At 45.3% G+C, this 26743-nt stretch overlaps 1 protein-coding gene across 7 annotated transcripts; it reads right to left on the reverse strand.

Moving 5' to 3' along the window:
* Positions 1 to 2926: 2926 nt before the first annotated feature.
* Positions 2927 to 26726, reverse strand: CEP63 (centrosomal protein 63). 7 transcript variants are annotated; one of them, XM_063340090.1, is made up of 16 exons: positions 26670 to 26726; positions 23929 to 23992; positions 23368 to 23538; positions 21454 to 21634; positions 19411 to 19506; positions 17037 to 17162; positions 16042 to 16155; positions 13386 to 13619; positions 12981 to 13126; positions 12023 to 12157; positions 11278 to 11392; positions 9211 to 9408; positions 8688 to 8774; positions 6790 to 6995; positions 5911 to 6217; positions 2927 to 3430 (listed from the first exon to the last, which is right to left on the reverse strand). In XM_063340090.1, the coding sequence occupies exons 3-16, from the start codon at positions 23409 to 23411 to the stop codon at positions 3272 to 3274; spliced, it is 2148 nt and encodes a 715-aa protein (XP_063196160.1). In that variant the 5' UTR covers positions 23412 to 23538; positions 23929 to 23992; positions 26670 to 26726; the 3' UTR covers positions 2927 to 3271. The 7 variants fall into 7 exon arrangements, with proteins under 7 accessions (XP_063196160.1, XP_063196161.1, XP_063196162.1 ...); XM_063340091.1 differs by lacking the exon at positions 26670 to 26726 and adding an exon at positions 26519 to 26554; XM_063340092.1 differs by lacking the exon at positions 23929 to 23992 and having other exon boundaries at positions 26670 to 26687.
* Between the last annotated feature and the right edge of the window lie 17 nt (positions 26727 to 26743).

The raw sequence follows: 26743 nt of genomic DNA on the forward strand, positions 1-26743 counted from the left end.
TGCTCCGTTACAGAATCGTAGAATCGTTCTGGTTGGAAAAGACCCTTGGGATCACCAAGTCCAACCATCGACCCCACTCTACAAAGTTCTCCCCTACACCATGTCCCCCAACACCACATCTAAATGACTCTTAAACACATTCAGGGATAAGATCTCGAGGAATATTCCCTCCTCCCTCCCTCCACCTCCCCCCCCCCGCACAACGCTGCAAAACCCAGACACCTACAGTCACACACACCTATACAGGGGCAAATGGGCTGATTTAGTCCCTCAAAGAGTGACCCAAAGCACTCTCACGCGCGGGGAAGAACCTCCGTGGCACGCTGAAGATAGGCAGATCCCCCAACAGCCCCCCGCTTCCAAGACGCGAGGCTGGTACAAGCACATTTCCACATTTTTGTTTCAAACAGAAAACAAACACCTGGCCCGGCCCTGCAAGCGTGCAAGAAACTCTTCGGTGCTATCGAAGGCATGAGTTCAAAGACACACACAAAAAAAAAAACCCCAAACCCTCTCTATCTTCATTAATTATAAAGCCGCCAGGGCCAGGTGATTATTCCAAGGGGTGTTTGACACTGCAAAGACAGTGAACGCCTGAGAAACCCTGCAGCCCCAGATAAAAGCACCTCAGAAATCTGTGCTTGCTGTGACATCTCCCTCCAGGATAAACAAGACTTTTTCTCCTCCCCCTCATAAAAAATGCACATTCTTCAGCACAGCCAAGAGTCTAACACCAGGAGAACATCTCTGGAACAGGCTCCTCGGTTATCTCGGGACCACCAGCTCTCCCGTTTCGGGCAGAGCTCTCCCTCGGCAGGCCTTAGGACCGAGCAGTTTTTATAAATCCCTACAGCCCCGAGAGGCACAATTACTTCGCGCTATGAATTCAGATCGCTCAGCTTTGCAAATACCTCGTGTCTCAGGGAAGGTAAATTAAGTTTGTGGAGAACAAGTTGTTTTTTTCTCTCTGGCAGGTGTGCACCTGCACTTCCATCTCCTCAGGAGCTCGCTTCCTCACCCAGGGAGCAAGTAGGGCCACAAGCCAGACGCTCCACTGTTTCCACGCTGGTCGTGAGAAAGGCACACGCTGGAAAAATGAGCGGGAAACTCTTCAGCTCGTCATTCTGCCTTGTTCAGCCTCTGTCCTCCTCGCCTCTTGTCCATGCTCAGCTCCTCCAGAAGCAGCGGAGCCCGTGGCACCGTCCGTCTGCAAGGAGAGAAGGTAGTAAAGGCACAGCACACACCCCGGCCCGGAGAAGCAATTCGGCAGTTCCCCCATCGCTAATTTTACTCGTTAGATCAAATTTTTACAGCCTACTCCCCAAACGAAGCTGCTTATTACATGTATTAGAAATTGATAAGTACTGTAGGATTAGAGCTGCTAATTAAACAAATCGATCACCTTCAGCTTCCCTTCGCTTCCGCCAACGTGAAGATTAACGCCCAAATCCCTCTAAAGGAAAGGGGTATGGAAGCAAACATCGCTAATGAGCCAAAATGTCTTCTAAACTTCTGAAAACGCTTACTGCACGGTGTAACTTAACAAGTCTTCAGGAAATACAAAATGGTTTGTAAGGTTTAACAAAGGGCATTGCTGTCCCCACGGAAGGACGTGAGGAATCCCCCAGAGTTGTGGCACACCGCACAGTGGATCTATAGGTTCGTGCAGGAAGGGGAAACAACAGTTTGTTCTGTTTAGCCGTTCAGGTTTTGTCAAAAACGCCCCGTGACCAACAAGTCCTTACCTGAAATCTAGATAGTTCAGGGGGAAGTTCCAAAAATCGCTTATCTGAACAGGAACCAAGGCCAACGCTGACCATGTGCAAAATGAGCATCGTTCATGCCCAGCTGCGGGCAGTTCAACGCCTCATTACAGAGACTGCAGCAGGAGAGCCCACAATGGATCTGAAGGTTTTTATCCTTGTTCAAAGAACTCCAGAAGAAAGGCAAAATAAAAGGACTTGTTGAGTCAAATGCTTTTCAACTCTGGAATGCAGAATTGCTTGACCAAGAGCAGCCCCATTTTATGGCATGACAAAGAGGATGGAGTCTGCAGACAGGCATCGCCTTTGCTGAACTCATCTGCCTAATTGGATGGTTGGCTTTTGCATGCATATGTTGCTTTTGAATTCCTGTTTCTTGACAGCCTTACGCTGCTCTAGGACAAGGTGAAGCTGAGGGAAGGGAAGAGGAAGCTTACAGACGTGGGCGAGGGACGTCTCCATCCCTACACAAAGCTTATGAAGGCTCAGCCACAGGAAGAACTGCAGAATGCCCCTGGAAGAAAGGCAAGCCAGTAGGAAACAGGTTCTGCTCACTCAATCACAACGTGCTTTCCTTGAGGAAGGACTGAATATATTCCTCACAACAGGTCAGAGATGTACTTCAATGCAGCAGTTCAACTGGACCGGAGAGTGTCCAAGGCTGCCGAGATTCCAGACAGGCTGATACCGGCTGACACAGCAGCTGCAATTCCGCCTGCCGTAGAGATGAATTTCACTTGTCTGTGGGTTCCCCTCCCATCCAATTTTATTTCCAGTTCCAGCTACTCTCCTTTCTTTTATGAGAGCTGTGACCACAGTCAGGATTCAGCCGTTCATTCCTCAGCTATTCTGCAGTACTTCGAGCAGCGTGCAAGGCAAGATAAAGACACCAGATGCTATACAAACAGAAGAGCGCAAAAGTTGCAAGAACCAGGAAGTATTAAGAAATTCCACTAAGGGGAAATTAACTGGAGAAAATACAGATAGCCTGAAGGAAAGGGGAATTACATTCCTCTTTCCTTGAAGAACATAGCTGCTCTGGGAGGGAAAGGATGGAAAAGGCGTTGATCAAAGTTCCTGATGAGAAGGCAAGACCAGCCACAAGAGATTTGTTCTGTATATTTGTATGAACAACAAAAGAGGTGTTTTTCCATTCTGTTTTATTTCAATGCTTTTACACATATAAAACATACATAAAATACTTTACATTAAAATTAGCAAATGCCTCATTTCTAAAAAATGCAATCTCTTTGTGAATGCGTGCACAAACACACACCTCTGATGCGGCTTTCTGACCTACAGCAAGCAGACCGAAGGGTTTGTGGCGCGATACCCTCCATCAGATCAAACATGTGAGAGGAGTTTCCTTTCCTCAATGTCCATCCTGCTGATCCAGCTCAAAGTGGGAGATACAGACTTTCACTCAAGCTCCCCAACGGCAACTGTACCTCCCCAGTCACAGTCTGGAACCACGTAAGTAAGCCAGCATTCAAATTCAGTGAGAAACACTACTCCTGGTGTCCAAACTGCCTGACTATTTTGTCACTCTCTTTTTTCAGTTCCTCTATGTGAGCATTCAGGCACTCCAGGATGTGCTGGGACCTCAGTTCTTCCTCTTCCAGGTATCTTGCAGCTATCGATCCAACTGAAGCCGTAGGCAGGGGACACTAAAGGGAAACAAAGGGATATCAGGGATTCTTTCATTCCAAGCTTCAGCCAGAAACACTACTGATCCGCAAACCATGCGACTAAATACATTTCTAAAGGCTCTCGTGTCGCTTCTGTCCTATTGGACAGACGGAGCACTCATCTCTCACGCTTCTATCACAGGTAAACGTCCCTCCCAACAGTCTCCAACCAACAGTGAAAGCCTCCCAAGCCTTTGCCAAAACTGCAGGGAGTAAAACCGGTACCTCAGCACACATAACTTCTTCATTCCAGCAGTTCCCCTCTCTAAGGGCTAGCGCTGAACAGAAACGAGCTCTCCATGTGCCTGTGTAACCGCTGCACCTCACAGGCGGAACCCTGACCCCGGAGCTATCAATAGGAACCAACTGTTTACTTCGGGGAACTGGAGTTTCACTTCAATTCCCAGCCCCTCCGCTTCAAATAATGAGAGGGAATGACGCAGCACGTGCAATCACAGCGTAAGCCTGGAGAAGGTCACTACAAAGTACCGAGGGTTTTGTCACGTTGTGTTAGTGCAGCCTCACACTTAAGGTCTACATCTTGCTCCTTGTCTTCATAAAGTCGGCAGTGAGCAGCAGCATCTCAGAATCTGGGTTCCAGGGAAGGGAAAGAACTGCCAGACCAGACCAGCACTGGGAATATCTCTGCTTTCTTTTATATACCTCCTCTTCTTCCCTGAAATAATGGGTTCCTGCTACAATCCCACAGGGGAAGTACAGACCAGACTCCCATCGCAGATCACTGAACACCACTTCAGCTACCAGTGGCCAATAAACTAGCCCAGATTTTTACTGTTACAGTCTAGACCTATTCCTGCTACTCAAATCACTTACCCACAAGTTCTTAACTTACAAAAATAACATTTTAAACTAAGCTTAATTTATGAGTTGACGAAGAGAATCTTCCTGCAGAGGGGCTGGCAGGTGAATTATAAAGTTACTAAGGGGCTGCTTTCCGTTACAGAAAACTTGCCTCACTGTCTTGGCAACAGAATGTAACTGGTTACTTCCGAATCCTGGAGTCTTGTGGTTTTCTAAGCAGCCAGGAACAAAGGGAAGCAGAAAAAAGGCTGCAGATAACAAGCAAATCTCTCCTACCCCGCTACTGCCTACTGATGAGAATTCTCCACTCTTAATGTTAAAAGAACTGACCTAAAAGATGCTGGAGCCTGACCTCGAGCGGGGAGTCCCAGTGAACACCAGGAGAAGTGTTTGCATTTCCTTAGAAACCTTATTTCTACCTCTCAGAAGAAGCAGCAGCACATTCTCTTCTACTAAACATCAAGCCCTAGAGCTTTTCAGACCCTGAAGTGGAACTGTTTGCACTTTAGTTCCAATCCTGCAACCTGAAGAGTTTCCATTTACAATATTACAGTTCCCTAAGCTCCCAACACTTGTTTTCTGGACGTGCCCACAAGCTACTTCAGTCTTGAAACAATCAAGACCTGTTCCAGGTAGTAAACCTCATCAAGATGTACAAACCTGATAAGCCTCCGCTCACCTGTGAATCAGACTCTTCTCTGGGCTCCCCACAAAATAAAAATAGTGTGTCGTCACTGCTGACACACAACCAGAGGAGAAAATACTCTGAAGACTGCTAGTGGTAACACGTCCGGAGCAAGGATCAGCACCTAGGATTCTGCCCTCCCTGAAGGACAGCAGCCCCGTCTGGAGCAGGGTATGGCAGTTACTCCCAGCGTCCCTCTTCCATCCCCCTCCCTGATCCAGTCAGTCTACAGCCTGGTCGTTACAGCGGCTACTGGGATATACGGTCTTAAATACCAAAGGAAGAAGGGACTGAGTCCAAGTTTCCTGCATCTTGTGTAAGTGCTCCAGCAGCTGAGCTGAGGTAAGAGGAGAGAGAAGGTGCCAACAGGGTTTCTTACTACAAAAGTGTGATCAGCAACTAGGAAAAAACAATAGCCTCCCCTTGTGCAGTGAAGCACCAATGTCAGGCTTTCCTATCGGCTAGCGTAAGAGGCTCTAAGTTCAGTGTGCTGACTACTGCACTCCCATTCAGAGGGGTCAGATTCACCCTCTGCATTACAGTGAATATAGATGTGCAGCACCAGCTTTCAGCTTTCAGATGTGAGCCACTACTACAGACCCAAGCCAAGAGCCAAAGCAGAATTCTGACATGACAGAAGCAGTTCGTGGCACACTGATACACAGCATCAGTATGGAGAGAACCATAAGCTTCTGGAATTAGCTTAGCAGTTATACCAAACACAAAGCTCTTTCCCAGAGAGTTCTGAAGAATAACCACAAGGCTCCCATTGTCCAAGTACTAACCATCCAGCAGTGTTTTTTCTTCCCCGTTTGACATTTGATGTGTGCCTACAGAATCCTACACATACCAGGCAGATCACACATGCAAAAACCTGGCTCCTTTTGTCAGTTGAGAACCCAGCTCTATCCTCAGCTGTTGAATAGCAACCAGCTTCTATACAACCGCTTACCAAAGGCACAGATTCTCTCTGATGATTTGAGGTGGACTGCTTAGATGCTTCATCTGCAAAATCTTTGTTTCCGTCCAGCACGTGGAGCAAAGAATCTGTTCCCAGCGAGGTGCCCATAGCAAGCGACTCCGTGGAGTTCTTCCTGCTGGTGTGGGTGGGCAGCTCGCCCGTCTCAGGGGACACAGTTCCCGTTTCAGCAGCCCCCCATCTCTGGGGCTCCCCTTGATGATGCTGAACAGTCCCATCAGGCTTGTGGTGTATTCTCTCTGCTTGTTCATCATGTTTGTGCTGTGCTTCCCGAGTTGTCCTGGAAGGCAGGTTTGAACACATAACTGTTTGACAGTTTCCCTCTTAGCAGCTGAACTTTAGCAGAAACTCGCGCAGAGATAACAATTAACATACAGGTTACTAATAGCCCTGGCAACCCAAACTGGCTCTTGTTTCCATAGGACTTCCAGATGCGCATCCAGTCTCTAGGGAATTCTCTCCCACTCTTCTGCTACTACAGATACCAAAAACTGCAGTCTGCACATCCTAGCAGCGCAAAGGAAAGGAGCACAGCCACCCGGGCCAAATCTAATCCCTTTACTGAAAAGAGCACATACTGCTTCTCAACCCAAGAAAAAGGCAAAGGCAGTCAAAAGACAGTCAAACACTAGCTGGCTTTGCAGAACGCAAACCAGCTGGGACTAAAAGCTATTGCACTACTTAAAGCATAAAGGCAGATTCCAAAACAGCCCTTGCGGTCTCCTATACATACTATGCGCTGGAAATAGATACTATACATAAAGCACATCATTAAAAACCCCACACATCCCCACATCTTCTGCTCTCCTTCATAATAAGGAAGCAGCATCCTCGGGGTCACACAACACTCACCTGTACTGCACATCCCTGGCCTCAGGCTCCTCGTCTTGCACGTGATGAGCAGTGCCCTCGAGTTCCTCCTGGCAGACCTGCTGTGCGAGCTCCAGTTTTGCTCTGGCCTCTGCTAGATCCTTCCGCAACTGCTGGTTCTCAGATTTTAATTTATTTAGTTCAATAGCATAGTCTTCACTGAGTGCTCCTGCGGTGACATCTTTTCCCTGATAGACAGCGAAGGGCTGAAGTCAAAACTTCTGATTTGCAAGACACCATGGTCAAATCCAGAGCAAAGGCCAGCATGCGATTCCTTAAGGCATATCCTCTAATCTCCATTTTCACCGGCAAAATTTTCAAGGCTTTCATAAGAGCAAATCAATTATATATGCCTTACTGTGCTTGCATCCAGACAGGCTGTGCTGATCTGCCCAGGAAAGGAAGTCGCTCTCACCACTGGGTGCTTTTGAAAACAGGGAAATGCAGAGCAGGAATTGTTCAGATGTATCTGCTTCTGGCCAGAGGCTCATAGGCCTTTGCTAATTTGTCTGCAGGCACACTTCTAGATCCCCTCTCTCAAATTAGCAAAAGCCTATGGTAATAACAACAAAAGGCTGTGCACATGCCTCCCCACCTGGGATAACCCATAGCCCTTTAGAAACTTTCACTGGCAAAAGTGAATTTTTTTTTTCCTTTTGAAACTCTGAACAACTTGCTTCTCCCCATCTTCTCCTTACTAGGCTAGGTGGATATAATTCACGTTGTTTCTACTCCTGTGACATTCACACTTTCTTTGTGCCAACTCTATTAAATTTAGATGCTTAATTCATTCTCATTACTGCTGTATCTAAGGTCTTTCCAAACGTGCATCAGAAGAACCTGGCCAAGATCAGTAGCTCTGGTGCCATGGGGCTGTGGGGCCTTTTTTCTTGCTTTGCACTTCGCTGTCAAGTTTTCAATAAGTCAGGCAGGCAAAAGCCCACCAGGCACTTCAAGGAGAAAGGAACGGGCCCTAGGTCATTTCAACCTCAAATCAACCCTTGAGAAAGCCTTGGTTTTTACTCCATCTCACCAGTCACAAGGTTCTGTTCAACACTTTCCCAAGAGCTTGGCACATTTGATAATCATGCAAACTACTATTAAGAGCTGAGTTTTTCCTCCCCACAGATCTGACAGGATAAAAGCTCTGATGATATATTCCTATTAGGTTTTCAGCTGTCTGAATCCAGTCCTTGTCCCCTGTGAGGCATCCATTCTGGTTTGTGTGAGACAGAACTTGCAAACCAGCCATTTCTTCCTTCCTGCAAGCATAAAAATCAACCACTTCCAGGAATTATTCCTGCCAAGACGGTGCCTCTTCCATGCAGGCTCCCTTTCTCGCCTCTGGGAGTGCCACATCAGCAGGAGCCCACCACAGTGCCCCTTCCCAGCGCATTGCCCCAGGGTGTCCAGCCCATCTTGCCAGGCTGCAACCTGCCTGCGGAGCAGAAGGGACAGCCCTGCTGAATGGCTCCGCAGCAGGAGGGGAACATGCCCTTACCCCAGAAGATGCAAGGACGAGAGTAGTTACAGCTCCGAGACAGGTCAAAGGGACAGCACAGACTTAGACTCAGAGGTTTGAGGTAAACTGGCATAAAATGGAAACGTAACAAAATGTACTAAAAACCATGGGCCAGAGCCCACGTAGAAGAAACTGAGATGAGGGCTCTGTTTACACAGCTGTCCTCAGTAGTCTGTGACTGAACAAGATGCTCAGTATTTCTGGGCCTATTTCCTCACACATTGCCCTTTTGGCTCAGGTTTTAAGTTCCCTGAACTCCACCAAGCATTTTGAGAGGCCTGGGCATAGACTATTACTGTTCATAGGTAGGGGACACACAAACACTAGCCCCTTCCCATCTCTGGTCCCTAATGCATACCTCTAGCATACCGCACTCCATTTTTTCCAGCATCTCCGAGAGATGACGGTTTTCCAGCCTCAAGGTTTCCAGCTGGACCAGAATGACCTGAGGAAACAGAGGCAAACAACAAGCTCAGAAAAAAAGAACGCAACACATGCCCTCAACACCCTACAGGCATTTTTCACCCTCAATTCAAGCAGGAGTACAAAGCGAGCCTTGGGCCATTAGTTCTGCAGGGACCCTGTAGAGAAGGCCATGCACAGTCATTTATTTTTGTTTTCAAAGATGTATTCTTCCAGGCCTAGTTAGCATGAGCGACCTCCAAGAATTCTCTGGGACTGTCAGTTACAGGTTTGAACAGAAGCAGCGAGACAGATTCAGTGAACACCATAAATTAGAAGATGTCATCAGAAGGGTCTCAGAGTCTTTGTTCAAAGGCTGAAGAGAGAAGGAAACTGTGTACGTAGCTAAAATGTAGGGTGGTATTCCAAGCCTCCAGATCCCTTAAAGAGACAGCGTAAGAGTCTTCTGCCTTTTTTACCCTGTGTTCCACTGCTTTCCTCTCTGCTCTTTCAATCTCTGTTCTCAGCCGTTGTTCTAGGTCTGATGTGGAGCCACTTGCAGACGCAATTGTGATGTCCCGCTGGTGTAACTCTTGTGTCAACCTGGAGATTTCCCTTTTCATCCCTTCTAGCTCACTGCTGCGAGTTTGTTCAGCTTGAGCGAGCTGCTCTTTCAGCTGGAGGAAGATATGCACACATCACCCATGAGCTTTTAAAAGATGTTTCAGCAAAAAAGGACATGGTAATACGAAATCTAAGTACAGGAAAACAAAAAGCTTTGTGTAACAAGCCCTCTGTGCATGCCTGTCCTTCTTGATTGAAAACCACCTCATCCCAATCCTTTTCCACACCATCAACTGCCAACTGGCACAAGACATAAGTTACATGCTGTGGAGTACTCGAGAAGACCAAAAATTGATCAAATCACAGTTTCTTTCGCTCACCATTGTACCTCCATGGCCAACAGATACCCGATATTTTACCGTAACTGGGCAACACTTCCATAATACAGCCTTGCAATTTGCCACTCTGTCTTCCAGACGCAGAGATGATATCTTTAAATAGCTCTAGCCAGACTTTTCTTCCATGAATTTGTCCTAAGCCTTTTGAATCTATATTAGCTTGTAGCAACTAAAGCTACCCATGGCAAACTTCCACAAGCTAGCTATGCGCAGGGTAAAAATATACCTCTTTGTTTTCATAACTCCATTTGATGACCACTAGTCCCTGCGTTATGAGAGAATAATCATTCCCTATTTACTTTCCACATGACGGGCATGATTTTATTTTTAGTACGTTCAATCTCATTTATCTCCTTTCCAGTTTGGTAAGTCCTACTCCATTCAGCTGTTCCTTGTATAAAAAACACCCCATCCTTTTGATCATCTTTTTCCATACCTTATCTTGTCTTATTCAATCCTTTTTGAGATGGCAGACCTGAACTGCATAAAATATTCTGGTAGACACACCGTATATTTATTCAGCGACATAAGAGAAGAACAACACAGCATAATTTCTTCCCTAGTAGTTCATTCCATTAGCCAAAAATATTAACCACCCAAACGTCCAGGATTTTTCTGAGAATTACAAGCATTTTAGCAAATTGAACCAGATGATCTCTGCCTAGCCATGTAAATACCATACATACGGTGATTTATCTCCATGTCACCTCAGTGCCTCCCAAGTATATAAAATAGAAACAACCATAATAAATCTCTCTTTCCTCCCCAGCAGCCTGTAGGAGATTCATTTATTGTGTGGCTGTTTAGATGTGTAACCAAGCACTCATCTCTGGCAAGATCTGCACTTCTGTACATTCAGAATAAAGGATGAAAGACTTTCACAGAAGTGAGGTTTTTCACTCAAGTCCAATAAGGTTTCTACTCTGACCATGCTCCAGTGAAAGCTCTCACACTAACTGATCTAGACTATTATTAAACGTCAAGCCTTTTGGAGGGCTTGCCTCCCGCGGGTGCGCAGAGCACTGGGGTGAGGTCCTCATGGCAGATGAGCTGCTCCATTTCTTCCAGTCCCTGAGTTCACGTCCAGGTATCGAGTCTGAAACAAACTCCCTTTCTCACATGCGGACTAGAACACATTCGAAGCCCTGTCTCAAGCGTGATAGGACATATTGCAGCAAAACCCATTCCCTCCCTGTTCTTCATCCTATTGGGAGCCTGTATTAGGCTTAAACTCAGGATTCCAGGCCTTCATTTCTTTGCATATTTGCCCCTCCAGCACTAATTCAAGTACCTCCACGCTGCAGAGAAGTACTGCATGCAGCAGGGGTAGGCCTAAGAGGCAGTCGCAAAGTAAACCCCACAGCCATGTACAGAAACCTGCAAACCCGTCCTCTCCACCCCTCCTTCCTCGGATCTGCTCCTTACGCCTCAGCACACCACTGCCCCCACAACACTCCCAGCCGTCAATCCCACTTGGAGTTGTGCTACCTGTGCGCTGCAGTCTCTGCTGAGGCTCATGACGCACACAGGAACAGCTGACTCCACAAGTGCCTTTCCCACTCTCCAGGAACAAAGCAACATTACCTTTTTAATCTCTGCTTTTGACTCAGTATGGTGTTCTTCCATTGACTGCAGCTCTTTGATATTCTCATCCAGCTCTTCACTCAGCTGTACACACCTTGCATTTGAAGACACCAGGCTGGGTGCCAAATGTAAAACTACAGATTAGAATACCCCAAAGAGGAGGAGATGGTCAGAGATACTTTGATCTTCCAAGCAGTCTCCTATGTCTGTCATAACAGAAACCGGACTCTTAGCCTAGAAGTTCCTTACCAGTCCTTTGGTTCTGTTTACCAAAATAATTTCAGAAGAGATCAGGAAGCTGATCTAACAGATAATACCTGTTTCTTGTTTGTTGCTTTACCATAGTAGGATTACAAACTTCCCATGCAGACATTAGTGTGAAAACCACAAGCTCAGAGAGGAAGACTCGTTTATAATCCTTATTTCACAGTAAGGTCTAGATCTGGTTCTAACCAGCTGGCCAACAAAGGCTCCTGAACCTATTACCAATGAAGGTGCTCAGCCTAAGCAAGCTAAAACACTGAAAACACCCACAGCGTGCGGTGAAAAGCAGCCAACCAATTAGCAAAACAGTCTCAGTATTAAACTGCAAAATGAATAGCATTTGATTTCTCCAGCCCTTTGATATTTAAAATAAGCCTCCAAAAATCAGTGGGACTGGTTAACTCGATGAACACAATATATTAGGTATTACATTATTATCCGAGTTTCATTGCACAACCAGGGAAAGCAAGCAGTCGGCTACCTGTTCTCAAGATGAGTCACCTCTGACTGTAAGTGCTGTTCCTTCTTCTGGGCGACATCCAGCTGCAGCAGTATATGCTCCAGCTCTAGCCCCGGGGAAGACAATTGCTTCTCCTGCAAGCGTTCCTCCAAAGCCCTAAGCAGAAACATGAACTTTAATCTCAGTACAAAAATGTCATGCCTGAGTTCAGTAATACAGGGAACATAACCACCATTTTCTTGGAATTCTCTGAAAAATACATAAAGCCCAACACTAGGTGACACCTGCGTGCATTGTGAAGGCGCAAACATGTCAGCTGGATGACAGCCCCCTGCTTGAGTTCAGGCTGATTGGAAAAGACGACATCCTGTTTTGATGCTGGCCTCCCTGATCCCGTCTCCCTGCCGTTAGCAGACATCCAGCTTGCAAGACACGGTGGGGCTGTTCAGTCATGCACGCCAAAACCTTTTCACACAGCCACCAGAACCCTATAGATTTTGCATGTTGCCAGTGCAGAAGGAGGAGGCCAAGATGATTTTGTCACATATGTACTGACTTTACCAAGGTAACTCATTAAATCAGCGAGAACTCTCACCTATGTTATTAAGCACATTATCAAATCCTGAAAGGACCCCAGCATTTGACCAAAAATGCCCGGGGGGGAGAAAAAAAAAAAAAAGGGCTGAAAAGCTCAAAAGCCCTGTGCTGCTTCCAGAAACCTAGCTGCGTAGAAAGCTGATTCCTTCCACACTCCTCACCGTGAATCAGTTGATTTCAAAAGCAATGCAATTTGGCAAATGCTGCAAGGAAACACAGCACTTGGGAGAAACTACAGTGTACCATTCTATATATCAACCAGCACATTCTATATATCAACCACACAGAAGCGTATGAAAACGCTTCTACCGTCCTCAGTGGGAGAACCTGGAATATAGATTTGCATTCGAGGGCATAAATACCAGTGAGGCACAGATGTTACCTGATGAGGAGTTCTTTTGTGCGAAGAGTTTCTGTCACCCTGGCCAGCTCTTTCTGTAAGTGTTCCTGGTGCAGCTTGGTGCTGTCAATGAAATCTTCTTGAGACTGCAAGGTGGCTCTAAGTTCCATCTTCTCATCCTGTAGCACCTGCATGGGAGGGAGAAGGAATGGCTGTTGCAAGATGGACCAAATCATTTCGTTGTAATGCCATGAGAGGTTGATCAGATTTTTAAGGAACCCTTGGAAATACTGCAGAGCACCACATGAGCACAAAGCCAGCTTGGAGGCCAATCAGGAACGTCACAATGGCCCTAGAAAGAGACAGGAGCTCTGGGATGAAGAGTCTTCCTGCTGCTTCTCCCAAGCACTGCTCTCTGTTCATTTTCCTAACAGTTCCTCCACTGACCTCTAACATTTTCTTGGATTGCCTTAATTCTTCTTGAAGTCTTTGCTGATCTTCCAGAACCATCCGATTGTTTTCAGTCAGGTCATCCACTCTCATGTTAAGCCTCTCCACCTCCAACTCGTTGGCACAGATAGCATCATTGGCCCTCTCCAGCTTGCTGGTTAAGTGCTGGATTTCCGAGAGGCTGGCCAGCTCCACCGACTCCAGAATCTGCTTCCGATTGGCAAGCTGAGTCTGCCAAGAGCAATTGGTTTGCATTAAAGCTAAATTACAGAAAACACAGTGTATCAAAACTATATTCAAAACAACTTCTGATTTCTTTGTGTAACAAGCCACATTCTCAAAGTAAGGAACTTTCCTTTCAGGGAATTAGGGAAAACATTGTTCCAGGGTTGCACAATGGGTAAAACCTCTGAAGGAAAACAGAATTAAAAAAACCTGAGGGGGCCCTCTGACTCCAGAAGGTATCCAAAGAGAATCTGGGAAGATAGGATCTCAGATCACTCAAGTTGTCCAAGTATGAACTGCCTAAGAACAAAGCTGCCTACTATTTTTTGCTCATTAACCTAAGGCTAGACCAGAAGAAACGGCAGCATGGAAGAAGGTTTGTAAATACCATTCGCAAACTAGAGATTACCCAATCGTTAATTCCACACCAGGACAGAAAGCAGGTCTTGGTGTACAACAGAAAAAAAAAAACCAAAAACACACAACCACAAAACAGATGAAAAAACAAACTGGATGTAACAGTCAATTATGTTTTGCTTTACGCAGTAAATATCTGGTTCTAACAGCTTGCAAGAACGCTCACTTTGAATGTTTCATTGTTTTAATGGCAGACAAAAAAAAAGTTATAAGGAACATATGACTAGCAAACAATACATGCTCTATTATTTATAGGCACAATACTTTATTTCATAGCATTTCTTTCCACATAGCTAGCTGGTGAAATTTAACAAGCCAGCTCTCATATAAGCTTCTAAGAACATTCACTTCATGTATTTCCTTTCTGTATAGTGCCTTGTAATTTTTAAAGGCTGAAACAAAATATTTGAGTAGTCCTTTACTCCCAATTTCTAAGAGCAGCAATTCCTGCCAGCTTCAGAACCACCACATGCCTTGATTTGCTGCCTGACACATAATGCCTCATAACTGAGAAAACTATAGGAACTGTGCATTTGGAAGGCTATGGTATAATTTTGATTACAGCCTTTTCATTATTTGAATAGTCATGACAGAAAACGTAATCAGGAGGGGCAAGAGTTTAAAGTGCAGCCTCTCTCCGCCCAAGACTACCTGAATATTTATTTCTGCATTAAGGAAACACATAAGCTATCTCTCTTTTCCAGCCACAGAGGGTGCAGGACAGCACAGAATTCCAAGTTTCACTTGTTGACTTTAAAGGCTGCCGGTGTTACAGGAAGGTGCTCATCACTAGGTAAGAATGCCAGGCTGCCCTAAGCTGCACGGAGAGATAGGAGGGGAAGCCAGCTGAAAGAAGACAAAGGGGAAGCACTCCATGGTCCCAGAGCTCAGCTTGACCTCGTGCCAGAAAAACAAGCAAACATACAAAATGCATCAAAACATCCAACGCAAAAATTTAGCCCTTTCATGCCGGGCTTTTCAAAGAAATTGAGGATTCAGGCAATCTGTTCACAGTACCTATGCACCTAAGTCACTTACACCGCTTAGGAAAAATTTCCCCAAATTCCTGTTTTTCTGCTGCACAGTAAGAAGAGTTCCTCTGCACTCCAGTGTACCAGCCTGTACTCCAAGGACACATCTGTTCTCAGACAATTGAGCTATCAATGATACAAAGACAGCAGAGCAGCAAGACCTTCTGCTCAAATGCTCTCTCTGCATTTGTAGATCTCCCAGTGTCAGCCTCTCACAAAGCCCCTGTCAGAGCCAGCGTCAATCCTGTCATCACAAACTTCCTCCTTGCAGGAGCTTCCACTCAAGAGCAACTCAGGAGCCCATTAAGTGTAAAGCCCCCAGCAAGAGCTTCTTATCAGTGTCTGCTGTGATTGTGTCAGTGTGACTTCACAGCTGTGCTCTAGGTCAATTCATCTTGCTCTGCTGCAGCACCACTAACTCACCAAGTGATTCGCTTTTCAGGAACAGCAGCCCCACTACTTCTTCTTACCTTTAAAAGACTTTTTTTTAAAAAAAAAAAGAGAGGGGGGCTGCAAAATGCTATTATTTCAGTACTTTGCAGAAGCATCTGTCGTAGGGGAAGACTATTTTCCAACATCATCTTCTGAGTTGGACCTACAAGGTACATATTTAGCTGCTGGCAGGTACGCAGCTTTGAATTACACACTATGATGTAACAGCTATTTTAAAGTGTCATATGCTGTGGTCTCTGCCTCCTAGGGAAGGCTTCATCCTACCATCTTGTCTACTAGTTGGAGGGGTGGCAGGGAGAGCTGCACGAGGTTTATCTAACCTCTGTTGACAGACTCCAGATCTTTTTTCCATAGAGCACTTATACAAGTAAACCCTATTCCACCGGGACATTAAAAGTCATTTCAATGGCAACCTAAACTGGATTCAAGCCTGAGAGATTTCATTAGTCTCTCCCTCTTTCCCCCTCCCTCCCCTCCCACCCGCTGCCACAAACACAACAAAAACTTTCAGCACATATTAATTGTACCTGAATGAGCTCAGACTGCTCAGCCAAAGCCTTCCTCTGTGCTTCCAGCGATGCCACCTGCTGCTGGTAAAGCAAGCGCTGCTTCTCCCAGTCAAGTGATTTTTGACGAAACTCCTGCAAGAACAGCAGGGGTGGCTTGCAGCAGTACGTCCATGCAGTTGACAAGAAGGCCCCCTTCTAGTTCGTATCCCTGTTTGCTTTCTCTCTCCACCATATCCTCATGCACCTTTCCCCACAGCAGGGAAACCATTAGCCAGTCATTTGATGCACCAACTCAGCGGTATAAAACCCCTCACATACTGTGCTTGCTGTATTTCATTCCCTCCCGAGTTAAAACGTCAGTGTCAATTACTGCTGTTTACAAATGTTAAGTGCTAACAGATTCATGGCTAGTTTCATGGATTTGCTGTCAGAGGTTTAACAATTCAGACTGTCTTTAGCTTCCAAAACATGCTGCTATTGAAATCACGAAGATGGCAAGTATGAACTACAGAATGTTAATGCTAATCTCTGCTCCAGAAATTGGACACTACATCAGTCAGATGTGTTTGTTAGCCACATCCTCAGGGTACAGGAGAAGAAAATTGAGTGCGGTTGAGCTCAGCACAGCAGAAAGATTAAAAGATGAGACGGGGTTGAGAAGTAGTATGACATGTAGCTCCCTCCTCTTTCAAGAAGTGAGATGACAACCCCACCACGCTGGAATTCATTCCATTCACATAATTAATTTCCCTTCCAGCACCTTCTTCCTTTTATTTAGTCTAAGAATAAGAACAGCAGCGTAGTTTATCCTGTGTACTCAGAGGCCCCCGTGCAGGAAACTGCCTTTATTACACAAGCAGATGAGAAGAGCTACACCTGGAGAGTAGATGGAGAGTGCTTTTGCAGCAGGATTCACAGTCCACTTCCTAGTTGACTATTCAGCCACCACGGAAGCCCAGAAAGTCAGTTAGTATGTACAAACTCCAATTAGCACTTCCTTCTTCACTACATACCTCCAGCTTCCTGGTCAGTCGGCTCATTTCAAACTGGTCCTCCCCTTGTCTCTTGTTAGCTTCTTCTCTAGTTTCTCTTAGTTGTTTCTTCTGCAGCTTCTCATAGCTCCTCCTCAGCCTGGACAACTGCAAAGAATTCAGTGAAAGAGACAACTTTGTTCAAGGCCCCAGAGCAAGAATTAAACAGCACTTTCAAAGAAGGCACACAAAATGGCTTCACACAAACAATTCCCCTAATCAAGGCCACACAGCTTGCAAGTGAAGACTTCTATTTGTATAATGAGCCTATTATACCAACAGGATTGCAGAATATGCCGAGCTGTATAAGAGTAGCAAGATGCCACTGAAGTCGTGACATCAGCAGCTCTAATTAGACCTCTGTCTTACCACTATTAAAACATGACTAAAATATCGATAAGACGGAGGTTTACATGCGTCGTTAATGCAGCAAGAGCATGGTACCCCTCTCTCTACAGATGGCTCCCAGCCACAGGGCTGATCTCACACAGAGGGCACATCACACCGCACACGGGGCAGGGGTAGTGCTACACAGAGGTACAATTTCTTACGTGACTGAAATACACTCGTGAAGCTCAGGTGGGAACTGGAACTCTTCCGCTTAGTGGGAGAAGGAAGATTTGAGAATCGCCATTATACATAATATCAACACTACTTCATCTGTCATTTTCTGCTTAGATACACTACGTATTTCACAATGAGTGGAGAATGCCAACAGAAAATATCACTCCTACGCCTACTGCTAGAATGCTGAAGTCGTATCAGAAGCAGGAATGAGGAAAAAACTCTTTGACATTTAAATGACCCTCTGAGCAAATAATCACTTGCAACTTGCACAGAATTTTCCATCTGATGAGCTCCCCCCAGATCAGCTATTAAATAAATCAAGTTTCCAAATGGCCACATGAATTTGAGAAGTCATCGTTCCCATTTTACTGACGGAGAAAGCCAAGCCCATGGATGAATAGGAGGGCTGCGAGAAGAAAACACGTCTGAATGAAGACCTTGTGTGCTGATCACAAAAGGTTCTCCAGAGCAAAGTCAGCAAAGTACTCAGGCATGTTCAGTGGGAACGGACAGATGTACAGGTTTCAGGTTAATATACGAACACCTTTTGCCAAACACGTCAGGAGATTACAGGTTTATTCTTTCAACAATCTCAGTGAGTTAAGACACTGTACCTGTGATCTTACTGGTAATGGTGGTAAACCGAGACAGAAAGACTCTCCCCAGACAGTACCAAGAACAGAAGACTGAGGAATATTGGAGCTTGATGTCATCTACCTTAATACTGTGTGGGTAAAATACCAACACATTGCAATTTTGGCCACAACACACACACACTGTATTATAGCCTTAGCAATTTAGTCAGATCTGCCAAAGCACCTCAGCTTTGCTTTCCAGATTATCCACAATCCCAGTGGGAACATCTAGCGAACAAAGACTGTTAGTCATACTGAATAGTAAGGTGTTTTAAATGAGGACAAATGCCTTCTGTCGTCAAAGCAGAGACTACCAAATTAATTTAACTTACGGCTTACAGTGAGCATGAACTAGGCCCAACCCTCCATAGAAAACAGGTCAATGCTCTACTAGCTGTTCATGCCGTTTAACTCTCTGCTAGTGACAAGCAAGTGGAGACAGGCAAAGAGTTAAGGCATAAACATGGAATGCTGTTGTACCACCTGCAGAACATTCCACAGGTACCACCTTGCGGTGAATAAGAAGCTTTTTGAGATTAAAGCTCTGCAATTATTTTCAAAAAATATATTCTCAGCATACTTAGTTTTCATTAAGTGTGTTAAGACTAATATGCCTGGAGAGAACAAAATCCTTACCAACAAAATCAGTCAATGGAGGCCAAAAGAAGATGAGACTACATACCATCCTCAGCTCTTGATCTCACACAATTAAGGCCAGTTATACCACCACCCTTTTTTAATTTCACAAAATGCTGAAGGAGCAAACTGCTGCTGCCTGTACCCATAGCAACTTCAGAATAAGCACTATGGTGACATGGTGACTAGGATGGGTGAAGACAGGACAATTTTGCAGTAAACTGCCGCAGATGTCCAACACATGAAAACTGCAACAATACATCCACTATACATTTATACTCCCAACAGTTTTCTATTTGTCACCAAGTTCCTCCGAAGTGCAAAAAACAGGCCTAATGAAGCATAAAAATATTACTTTGTTTACGCCCAATGCTCTTTTTCTAAGCACATAAACATTAAAAGTTTGGGAAGGTTTAAAAGCATGGCATTTAAACAAAAGCAATGACACAAAGTAATTCACCTATCAGATCATATATTAACTGCGAACTAAAAACCAATCTTCTCTTTTTGCAGCTCACCTCCTCTTGAAATTTCTTCAGTTGTTGTTCATATTCTCTAACCATGTCCTGTTTGGCTTTTTCCACATCTGCTACCTGGTGACGCAACATGCCAACCTGAAAGAAGAGTTAAAAAGCAAGTAAATAAAACAATAGAAGTGGGCTTTCTCGTCAGTAGGTACTGGGGTTAGTTTTTATTTCATAAATATACATTATAGTAAGAGTGGTAACAGAATTAGGATCTTTTCATAGTCTTTTAACAGCAGCATCTTTCAACGGGGTCACTCACTATGAATCAGACTAAGTCTATCCCTAAATCTTTGGTAGGCTGGGGCCAGAACCGCTTCTGTTCTGGCTTCTTGTTTTGAGCCAGTTTCTGGGGTGAAACCGACAGTTTGGGCTTGTGTCAAAAGGCTATTTTTATTTGGTATTTTCATAAAATTCTTCATAACCATGCATTATGATTTCAAGCTATATACCAAAAGAAAAGGTGGCCACCTCACTACCTTACTACACTGAAGTGAAGCGGAGATTGCAAATGACACGTGGAGATGAGAGGGACAAAGAAAGAAATGCATCTTTGAAACTCATGGGAAGACTTCCCTTACATTGATTCAACTTCTCCCGTGACTGATTTTTGGGTTGCTTCCCCCCCACCCCCCGGATCTTTTTCCCCATTCGCAATCCAGAGTGGCCACCTTTATAACTGCAGGTCCCAAGGACAGCAAGCCACTAAATTAAAATTAAAAGAAATTCCCATATAAAATTCATAAGAGTAAAACAAAAGCATGCAAAAGCAGTAGTGACTTAACCATAGTTTACAATTTGGTTTTGAAATCAATGTTCACTTTTGGTGGTAAGAATTATTTCTAAAGCGTCTTGAGAAAACACAATTGAAAGTAACAATGCTAACCAATATGATAAAAATCACCATTCTTGCAAATTAAAATCCCGTGGCATGACTCCAGATTTAATAACTCTGTAACAAAGACATTCATTCAACACCTGCCATGAGGACCAGTAGAAGCACCTGACCCTATTAATAAGAAACTACAGAGTTCTTAACCCACAGTTGCTACAACCTGTCACATTTCTCTTTTTTTTTACTAGATTCCACACCAAAGTACTAAAAGCTAAAGCAGTGCTTGGGTAATTCTGAAGTTGTAGTATAGTTGTACAGGCCCCCAAAAAACCCAACTGCTTGTGCAGCTATCAGCTGGCTTTCAACCCAAGAAGTCAAAGCAACTTCCTCTGAGAGCTGCCAAAACACAATTTGTAGCAAAGAGTCTGCCAAAAGATAGGACGCAGCAATTTTAAATATAAGGACAAATTTTAAACACTTCCAGAAAAAGTTCATGTGGCTAGATCTTAAGGTACAGCCACCCAGACTCCTACTGGCTTCCTCTGATCCAAGAACAGATACATCAGTTCATTCGCACAAGAAAAAGTTCATGGTCCGCATCCTATGCAAAAACTTCACTTGCTGATACTTCTCCATCGATACAGAAATTTTTTGCGCTTCCCACAGGCCTTTAATTAAAGGCTACAAAACCTGAGCTGCATAAAAAAAGCCCTTGGAGAATCTCCCAGCAATATCTTGGCGTAGTTTACCCTACCAAATGTTTTTTCTACCAATGACTGCAGGTTGCTGGGCCGTCGATTACTGTCATATCCAGATGCAGTGTATCTGGGCTCTCTCTAGAAACTCTGACAATTCAATCTGGGGACTTCCACCAACCCTTAGGGAGCTGATCACTTGACTTTGATTGAATTACGAATCTGACACCTTGTTCCAACAGGCTCCTTGTAAATTCTATTCCTGATTTCCAATTATGAGACAGGCTCCTGTTTCACTTAGCACAGCTATTTACTAACGTTAACCCCTTGTTTTGGCTTAGCATTTAAACATTAAAAAGAAATAATCAAAACTGATGAAACAATACCCAAAACACATGTCCATGCAAAGTCAGACTCTGAAATTTCAGGTTCAGGCTTTATATTGTACTGTACCATGTAAAACACACAGGTCGACACCAATCAGCAAAGACTATGAGCTTGAGGTACCTCCTTATATTTTTCCTGCAGAGCAGCCCTGGCAGAGGAAAGTTCCTGCTCTCGAACACTCAGGCAAGCTTCCAAAGCCTGTGTCTGTCCTTCCCACTCAGATTTCTTGTGAGCCACCATAATGTCAATCTGCTTCATCAGCTCCTGCAGCTCAGCCTCACAGGAAGTCAAGAACCCACCGCTGGAAGGGAAAGAGCTTGAGTTACAAAGCAGACACCACCCAACACAGGTACAGCGTGCCATACCAACAAAGTCAGCAGAACAAACGGATGTGCACCAAGGGACCAATTCGGCGCATGCAGTGCTTTGAACGCTATGCAAATTAGCTCGCGGAGAAATATACTTGTAAATATACTATTTACACGTTCATCCCATTCTCTAGTGCAATATCTCCTATCACTGGGCAGAGACCCAAATTTAGCAATGACCAATGAAGGATACTTGTGAAATCTCAGGGAGAACAAATGACCTACACACTTTAAACGTAGGGGGTTTGTCTCGTAGAGAACCATTACAAGCACCCATAAACACTTATCCCTTTGTCTCAGTACTATGCATTATCTAAGCAAACCGGAGCATGTTTTATCCATATTTTGTATTTGCCTTAATTGCTCTCCAGGCAGAGGCATCTTACACCAAGTTTCAGTCACCAGAGAAATCTTACAGCCAAGCTATCAGCTCCTGAAAGCAGAAGTTTATAACAAATGCAGACAAACCCCGAAGTAGGGGGGGGCTGGATGACAACATGATAATGAAGAATAAAACATTCGCAATCCATTGGGGAGAGCACGCTCCCTGGCGACGCTGCAATTTCTAATTTGGTGCAGTAATTATTGAAGCCAATTCAACTAACTCCTCCAAAACTTCACAAGCTGCTAAGCCAGGGACAATATTAAGGCTTGCAAGATACAGCCCTAGAGGGCGGTGAACTCCATGACAATCTTTACCCCTTTAATTTGCCTGTCAAACAGGAAGCACTGAAAAGAAATGGAAATCAATAGGTTAAGGGATTGAAATTTCTCTGTTCCCCCAGAGCATATGCACACTTCGCAACTTGGCAGTTTTTCTATAGGGAAAGAAATACTTCTTAAAGGAGCCAAAATCAGTTAAATTTGAAGTTCACCCTGTCCTACGAGTTAACCAAAAATTAGCAGCTATTATGCAAAGCAAGAACATTTCCTTCACAGCATCTGCTAATATAAAACTAAGTCTAAACTTGATTTCTGCAACCAGTTATCCGTAGAAGATAGAGTATCAGTAAACTTGAGTCACGTTCTCAAAGATGACTATGAAAATGGCATCAGGGACTTTTGCTTCATGCTTGTTTAACACATAAAACATTTTTTTCTGTTATTGGCACTACAGTCTCTCCCTGGGATCAAAGTCTAGATACTTTCACCTAAGACAGCATTAAGGATTCTTCAGAGATGAATGGGACTGCAGTTTCAGCACGAGCAGGAAATAATCAGATGTTTTCAATAAAAACAGACAACAAATTCATGTCTCATTAACCTTGCAAGGCTGTTACACCAAAAAAAAAAAAAAAAATATTTATTCACACCTTTAATCACTACTGCTCCCGATGTTACAGGGTAAGAAGGGTTTACAACAACAACCAAAAAAAAGAGGTAAGGTTTTCAGGACGATGCAAAATTAAATTTCTAACAATTAAGACCATAATACCTGATCAGGGATTATTGCAAAGCCAGTTTACTCAGTGACTTTTCTTCTGCACCAGCTGAAGGCCACTGCACCCTGTATTCGTCCACCCAGCACACGCTAGCGGACAAACTCTACAGCCCTCATTTAAGCAATGTAAGCTTTGTCTGATACCAGAGGATCTGACTCTGAATAAGAGGGAAGGTTAATACTTAAATGATTTTGAATGACTGGTGTATACTGTGGCACACGTACCTCCCCTGCCCATTCCTCTGCATTCCTTCCAGCAAAGCCTCCATCACTAAATCCCGGTGGTTTCAGCAGCTAGGAAAATACACAAAAGCAGTGGTCACCCATGGCAGCGTAGGAGCAAGGCTACTTCTCCATCCAACTGCAGAACAAGCAGAAGTCCACAGAGGAAAGAAGCTGAAATAATCACAATTAGCACACAGTTACGGGTGAGAACAGTGGTCACTTTCAGGAACTTACAAGCCAAATATCCACCAAATAAAGGAAAACAGAAAAAAAAAAAAAAAGGCCCCAATGCAACCATTCAGCACTATGAAATTGCAGTGATATAATCTCCGGATCTAATGAAGGGAATAACTCAAAACAGCAGCAGTGAAAGAGAATCTGCACTTCAGCAAACGGGCAAACTCAACGCGATGGGACTGGCAGATCCCCGCTCCTGGGTGCGCCAAACTGTGGAGCATCAGTGACATTGCGAGCTTCCAAACAGGCCAGCCCAAGATCTACCTCCAACAGGGGCATTTGCCACTTCAGACAAAAAAAAAAAAAAAAACAACCCATAAGCACCTTGTAGCAAGTAGCAGTAAGAATCTGTCCATAAACTGGGTCTCTCCTGGGTTTCGATGACAGCCTAGGTTACAGAGAGTACACAGGTTACCAGCGCGTTCAGGACGCGTTGCTAGTTCACACAGTTGTGAGAACTTTCTTTTGAGATAGCACTAACTCTTTAAAAACTCCTCTAGTGCCTTAAGCTGTGAAAAGAAGTTGCAAAGGTTTACAGCAGCAGCGGTACATTGTCTTCGTGACTTAAAGGATGTCATTTTTAACTAACACATGTATGTACGTATACACATAGAAGTTTCACCTTATTTGTGAATTTCTTTACATTAAAGGCAAAAATAGGGAATAATAATAATAAAAAAAAAAAAGTAAGTTACTATGGAACCACATCCGGAAAGCTAGAATTTATTTCAGTGGCTCCTCCATGAAACTGTGGCTCTCTAACAGAAAAATGGTTAAACTCATCCTGACGATACAAAACTATATTTCAGTTTCACTCTGTGGAGGTATTCACACAATCTTCTGCTTACAATATATCTATGCACTTTCTCAAGTATTTAGAGGTGGATCCTCACAACATCTTTCCTCAAAGATTACTACGGCACTATGAACTAATCAACAAAAGAGGGAGCAGGTCACAGAAAGTGAGACTTTCAGAAACGCAAACTCAGCTTTACTCTCTCACTTCCATCAGAGCTTCTACCCCGCTCCTACAGCATTTTAAATCTCCATCCAGAGACTAGAGCCTGTTCTTGGGAGTTCAGCTCTATTTTAAACCTTGCACATACAAAAAATATGTATTTCATTGAGGGAGAAGAAAAAAAAAAAATCCTATCCCTATTCTGAGTGTTTCATCTCTCTTTGGTCCTGTCTGTGCTTAACAGAAATCAATCAGCATGCAGAACATCTTTGTTGCAGCGCTGATGGCAGAGCTGCTGAGGAGAGCAGATGAGCAGATCCCCAGAGCTGCTGACAGCATTCCCAGAGAGTTCTCCAGGTGGTCAGAGCAGGCATTAGCCAGTAGCAGCTCCTCTGTTTCATTCTAATCACACCAACACGGAATCGATTTTCAGAGAGATTGCACTGTCCACCACAGAGAATGCCTGCTAAAATTCAAACAGAAAATCCTGAGAGCAATGCAGGCTCTTTATCAGCAGCTCCTTCCCTGAGGGGCTGGGATCAGTTCAACGCCGAAGGCTCTATTGCCACGAAGAGCCCGACAGCATCCACTCCTGCTTCTCTTAGGCTTCAAGCAGGGCCCCCAGGGTGAGACGCCTGAATCTGCAGCTTTGCATACTTGCCGGCTTACCCAGGTTTGGGGGAATACACGATTGGACACCTCTGGCCAGTACTGATGCTACATCAGCTTTGTTGACTTATCTGTTCTGACCTATCAGGCTTGCAACTCACCATGTGCAAGTTACACGCAACTAACGAGTAAAGACCCATAGGGACACTACAAGAGGAAACAATCTCTGCCATTAACTACAGCTGAAGCAATGAGAGCTGGCCCCTGGCACTTCTGAAATTAAGGAAAAAGGAACTATTTACACACAAAAAAAAAAAAAAAAAGAAAAAAGAGAGAGATAAAGTAATTAAGAAACAACAAGGTTAACAAGGTTTCACATCCCAACTCAAGAAAGAATCACAGTAGAATCAAGTGGGGAAAATTTTACAATATGCAGCACTTAAGAATACTACTGCCTGTGAGAAAAGGCTGGGATTATTTAGCATAAAAAAAAACACAGTAGGATGTAACGTCCAGGTGCTGCTGGAAACAAGTTTACAATGAACAGAAAAGCACCAGGCATGTTGCAGCAAGAGTTTCACAAAGTATCCTCAGCCTGCCAGCTGCTGGAAATGATAGGATGGTTAGAGCTGGAAGGGACCTCAAAGCCCACCCAGTGCCACCCCCTGCCCTGGGCAGGGACACCTCCCACCAGCCCAGGCTGCTCCCAGCCCCGTCCAACCTGGCCTTGAACCCCTCCAGGGATGGGGCAGCCACAGCTTCTCTGGGCAGCCTGGGCCAGGGGCTCACCACCCTCACAGCAAAGAACTGCTTCCTCACATCTCATCTAAATCTCCCCTCTTCCAGTGAAAAACCCTTCCCCCTCATCCCATGGCTCCCCTCCCTGATCCAGAGTCCCTCCCCAGCTCTCCTGGAGCCCCTTTAGGGACCAGAAGGGGCTGGAAGGTCTCCCCGGCGCCTTCTCTTCTCCAGGCTGAACGCCCCCAGCTCTCTCAGCCTGTCCTCCCAGCAGAGGGGCTCCAGCCCTCCCAGCATCTCCGTGGCCTCCTCTGGCCCCGCTCCAACAGCTCCGTGTCCTTCTGCTGTTGGTGCCCCAGAGCTGGAGGCAGCACTGCAGGGGGGTCTCCCCCGAGCGGAGCAGAGGGGTTGCCACCTCCGGCTGAGGCCAGGCCAGGCCAGGCCGGAGCCCAGCGGGAACACCGTGGAACAGCGGGCGCTTCGCCGGGGACGGCGTCCCCTCAGCACCCCCCGAGGAGGGGCCGAGGCGCTGCCCGGGGACCCCCCAGCCCTGTTCCCTGAGGAGAACCCCCCGGTTTTCCCCCCCGCTTCCTTCACCCGGGGCCCGACCTGTGCGCCGGGCTCCCCGCGCCGACCCGGCCCGGCCCGGCCCGGCCCGGCCCGGCTGGCGACCGTTACCGACGGTAAGGAGGCCAGCAGCGGGCCGGGCCGGGCCGGGCCGGGCCTGGCTCCCCTCCCCGCAAACCCCACCACCACCGACCGTTCGGTCGGTCGGTCCGTCCGCCCCCCGCCGGTGTGGCCGTTGGCGGGCGAGCGCTGCGGCTGCGCGGGGCC

The sequence above is a fragment of the Chroicocephalus ridibundus genome, chromosome 6 (genome assembly GCF_963924245.1).
Source record: "Chroicocephalus ridibundus chromosome 6, bChrRid1.1, whole genome shotgun sequence".
In the NCBI taxonomy this organism is placed as follows: Eukaryota; Metazoa; Chordata; class Aves; order Charadriiformes; family Laridae; genus Chroicocephalus; species Chroicocephalus ridibundus.

Bases quoted from the DNA above. Each gene is read 5' to 3' on its own strand.
- CEP63 (XM_063340090.1), bottom strand. From the start codon at position 23,411: ATGGAGGCTTTGCTGGAAGGAATGCAGAGGAATGGGCAGGGGAG. The intron at 13,127-13,385 runs GTCAGTGGAGGA...CCTCCCATGCAG, and splicing joins AATCCAAGAAAATGTTAGAG to GTGCTACAGGATGAGAAGAT. The intron at 3,431-5,910 runs GTAAGCGGTTGT...GTTTCCCTTTAG, and splicing joins AGAGAGAATCTGTGCCTTTG to TGTCCCCTGCCTACGGCTTC.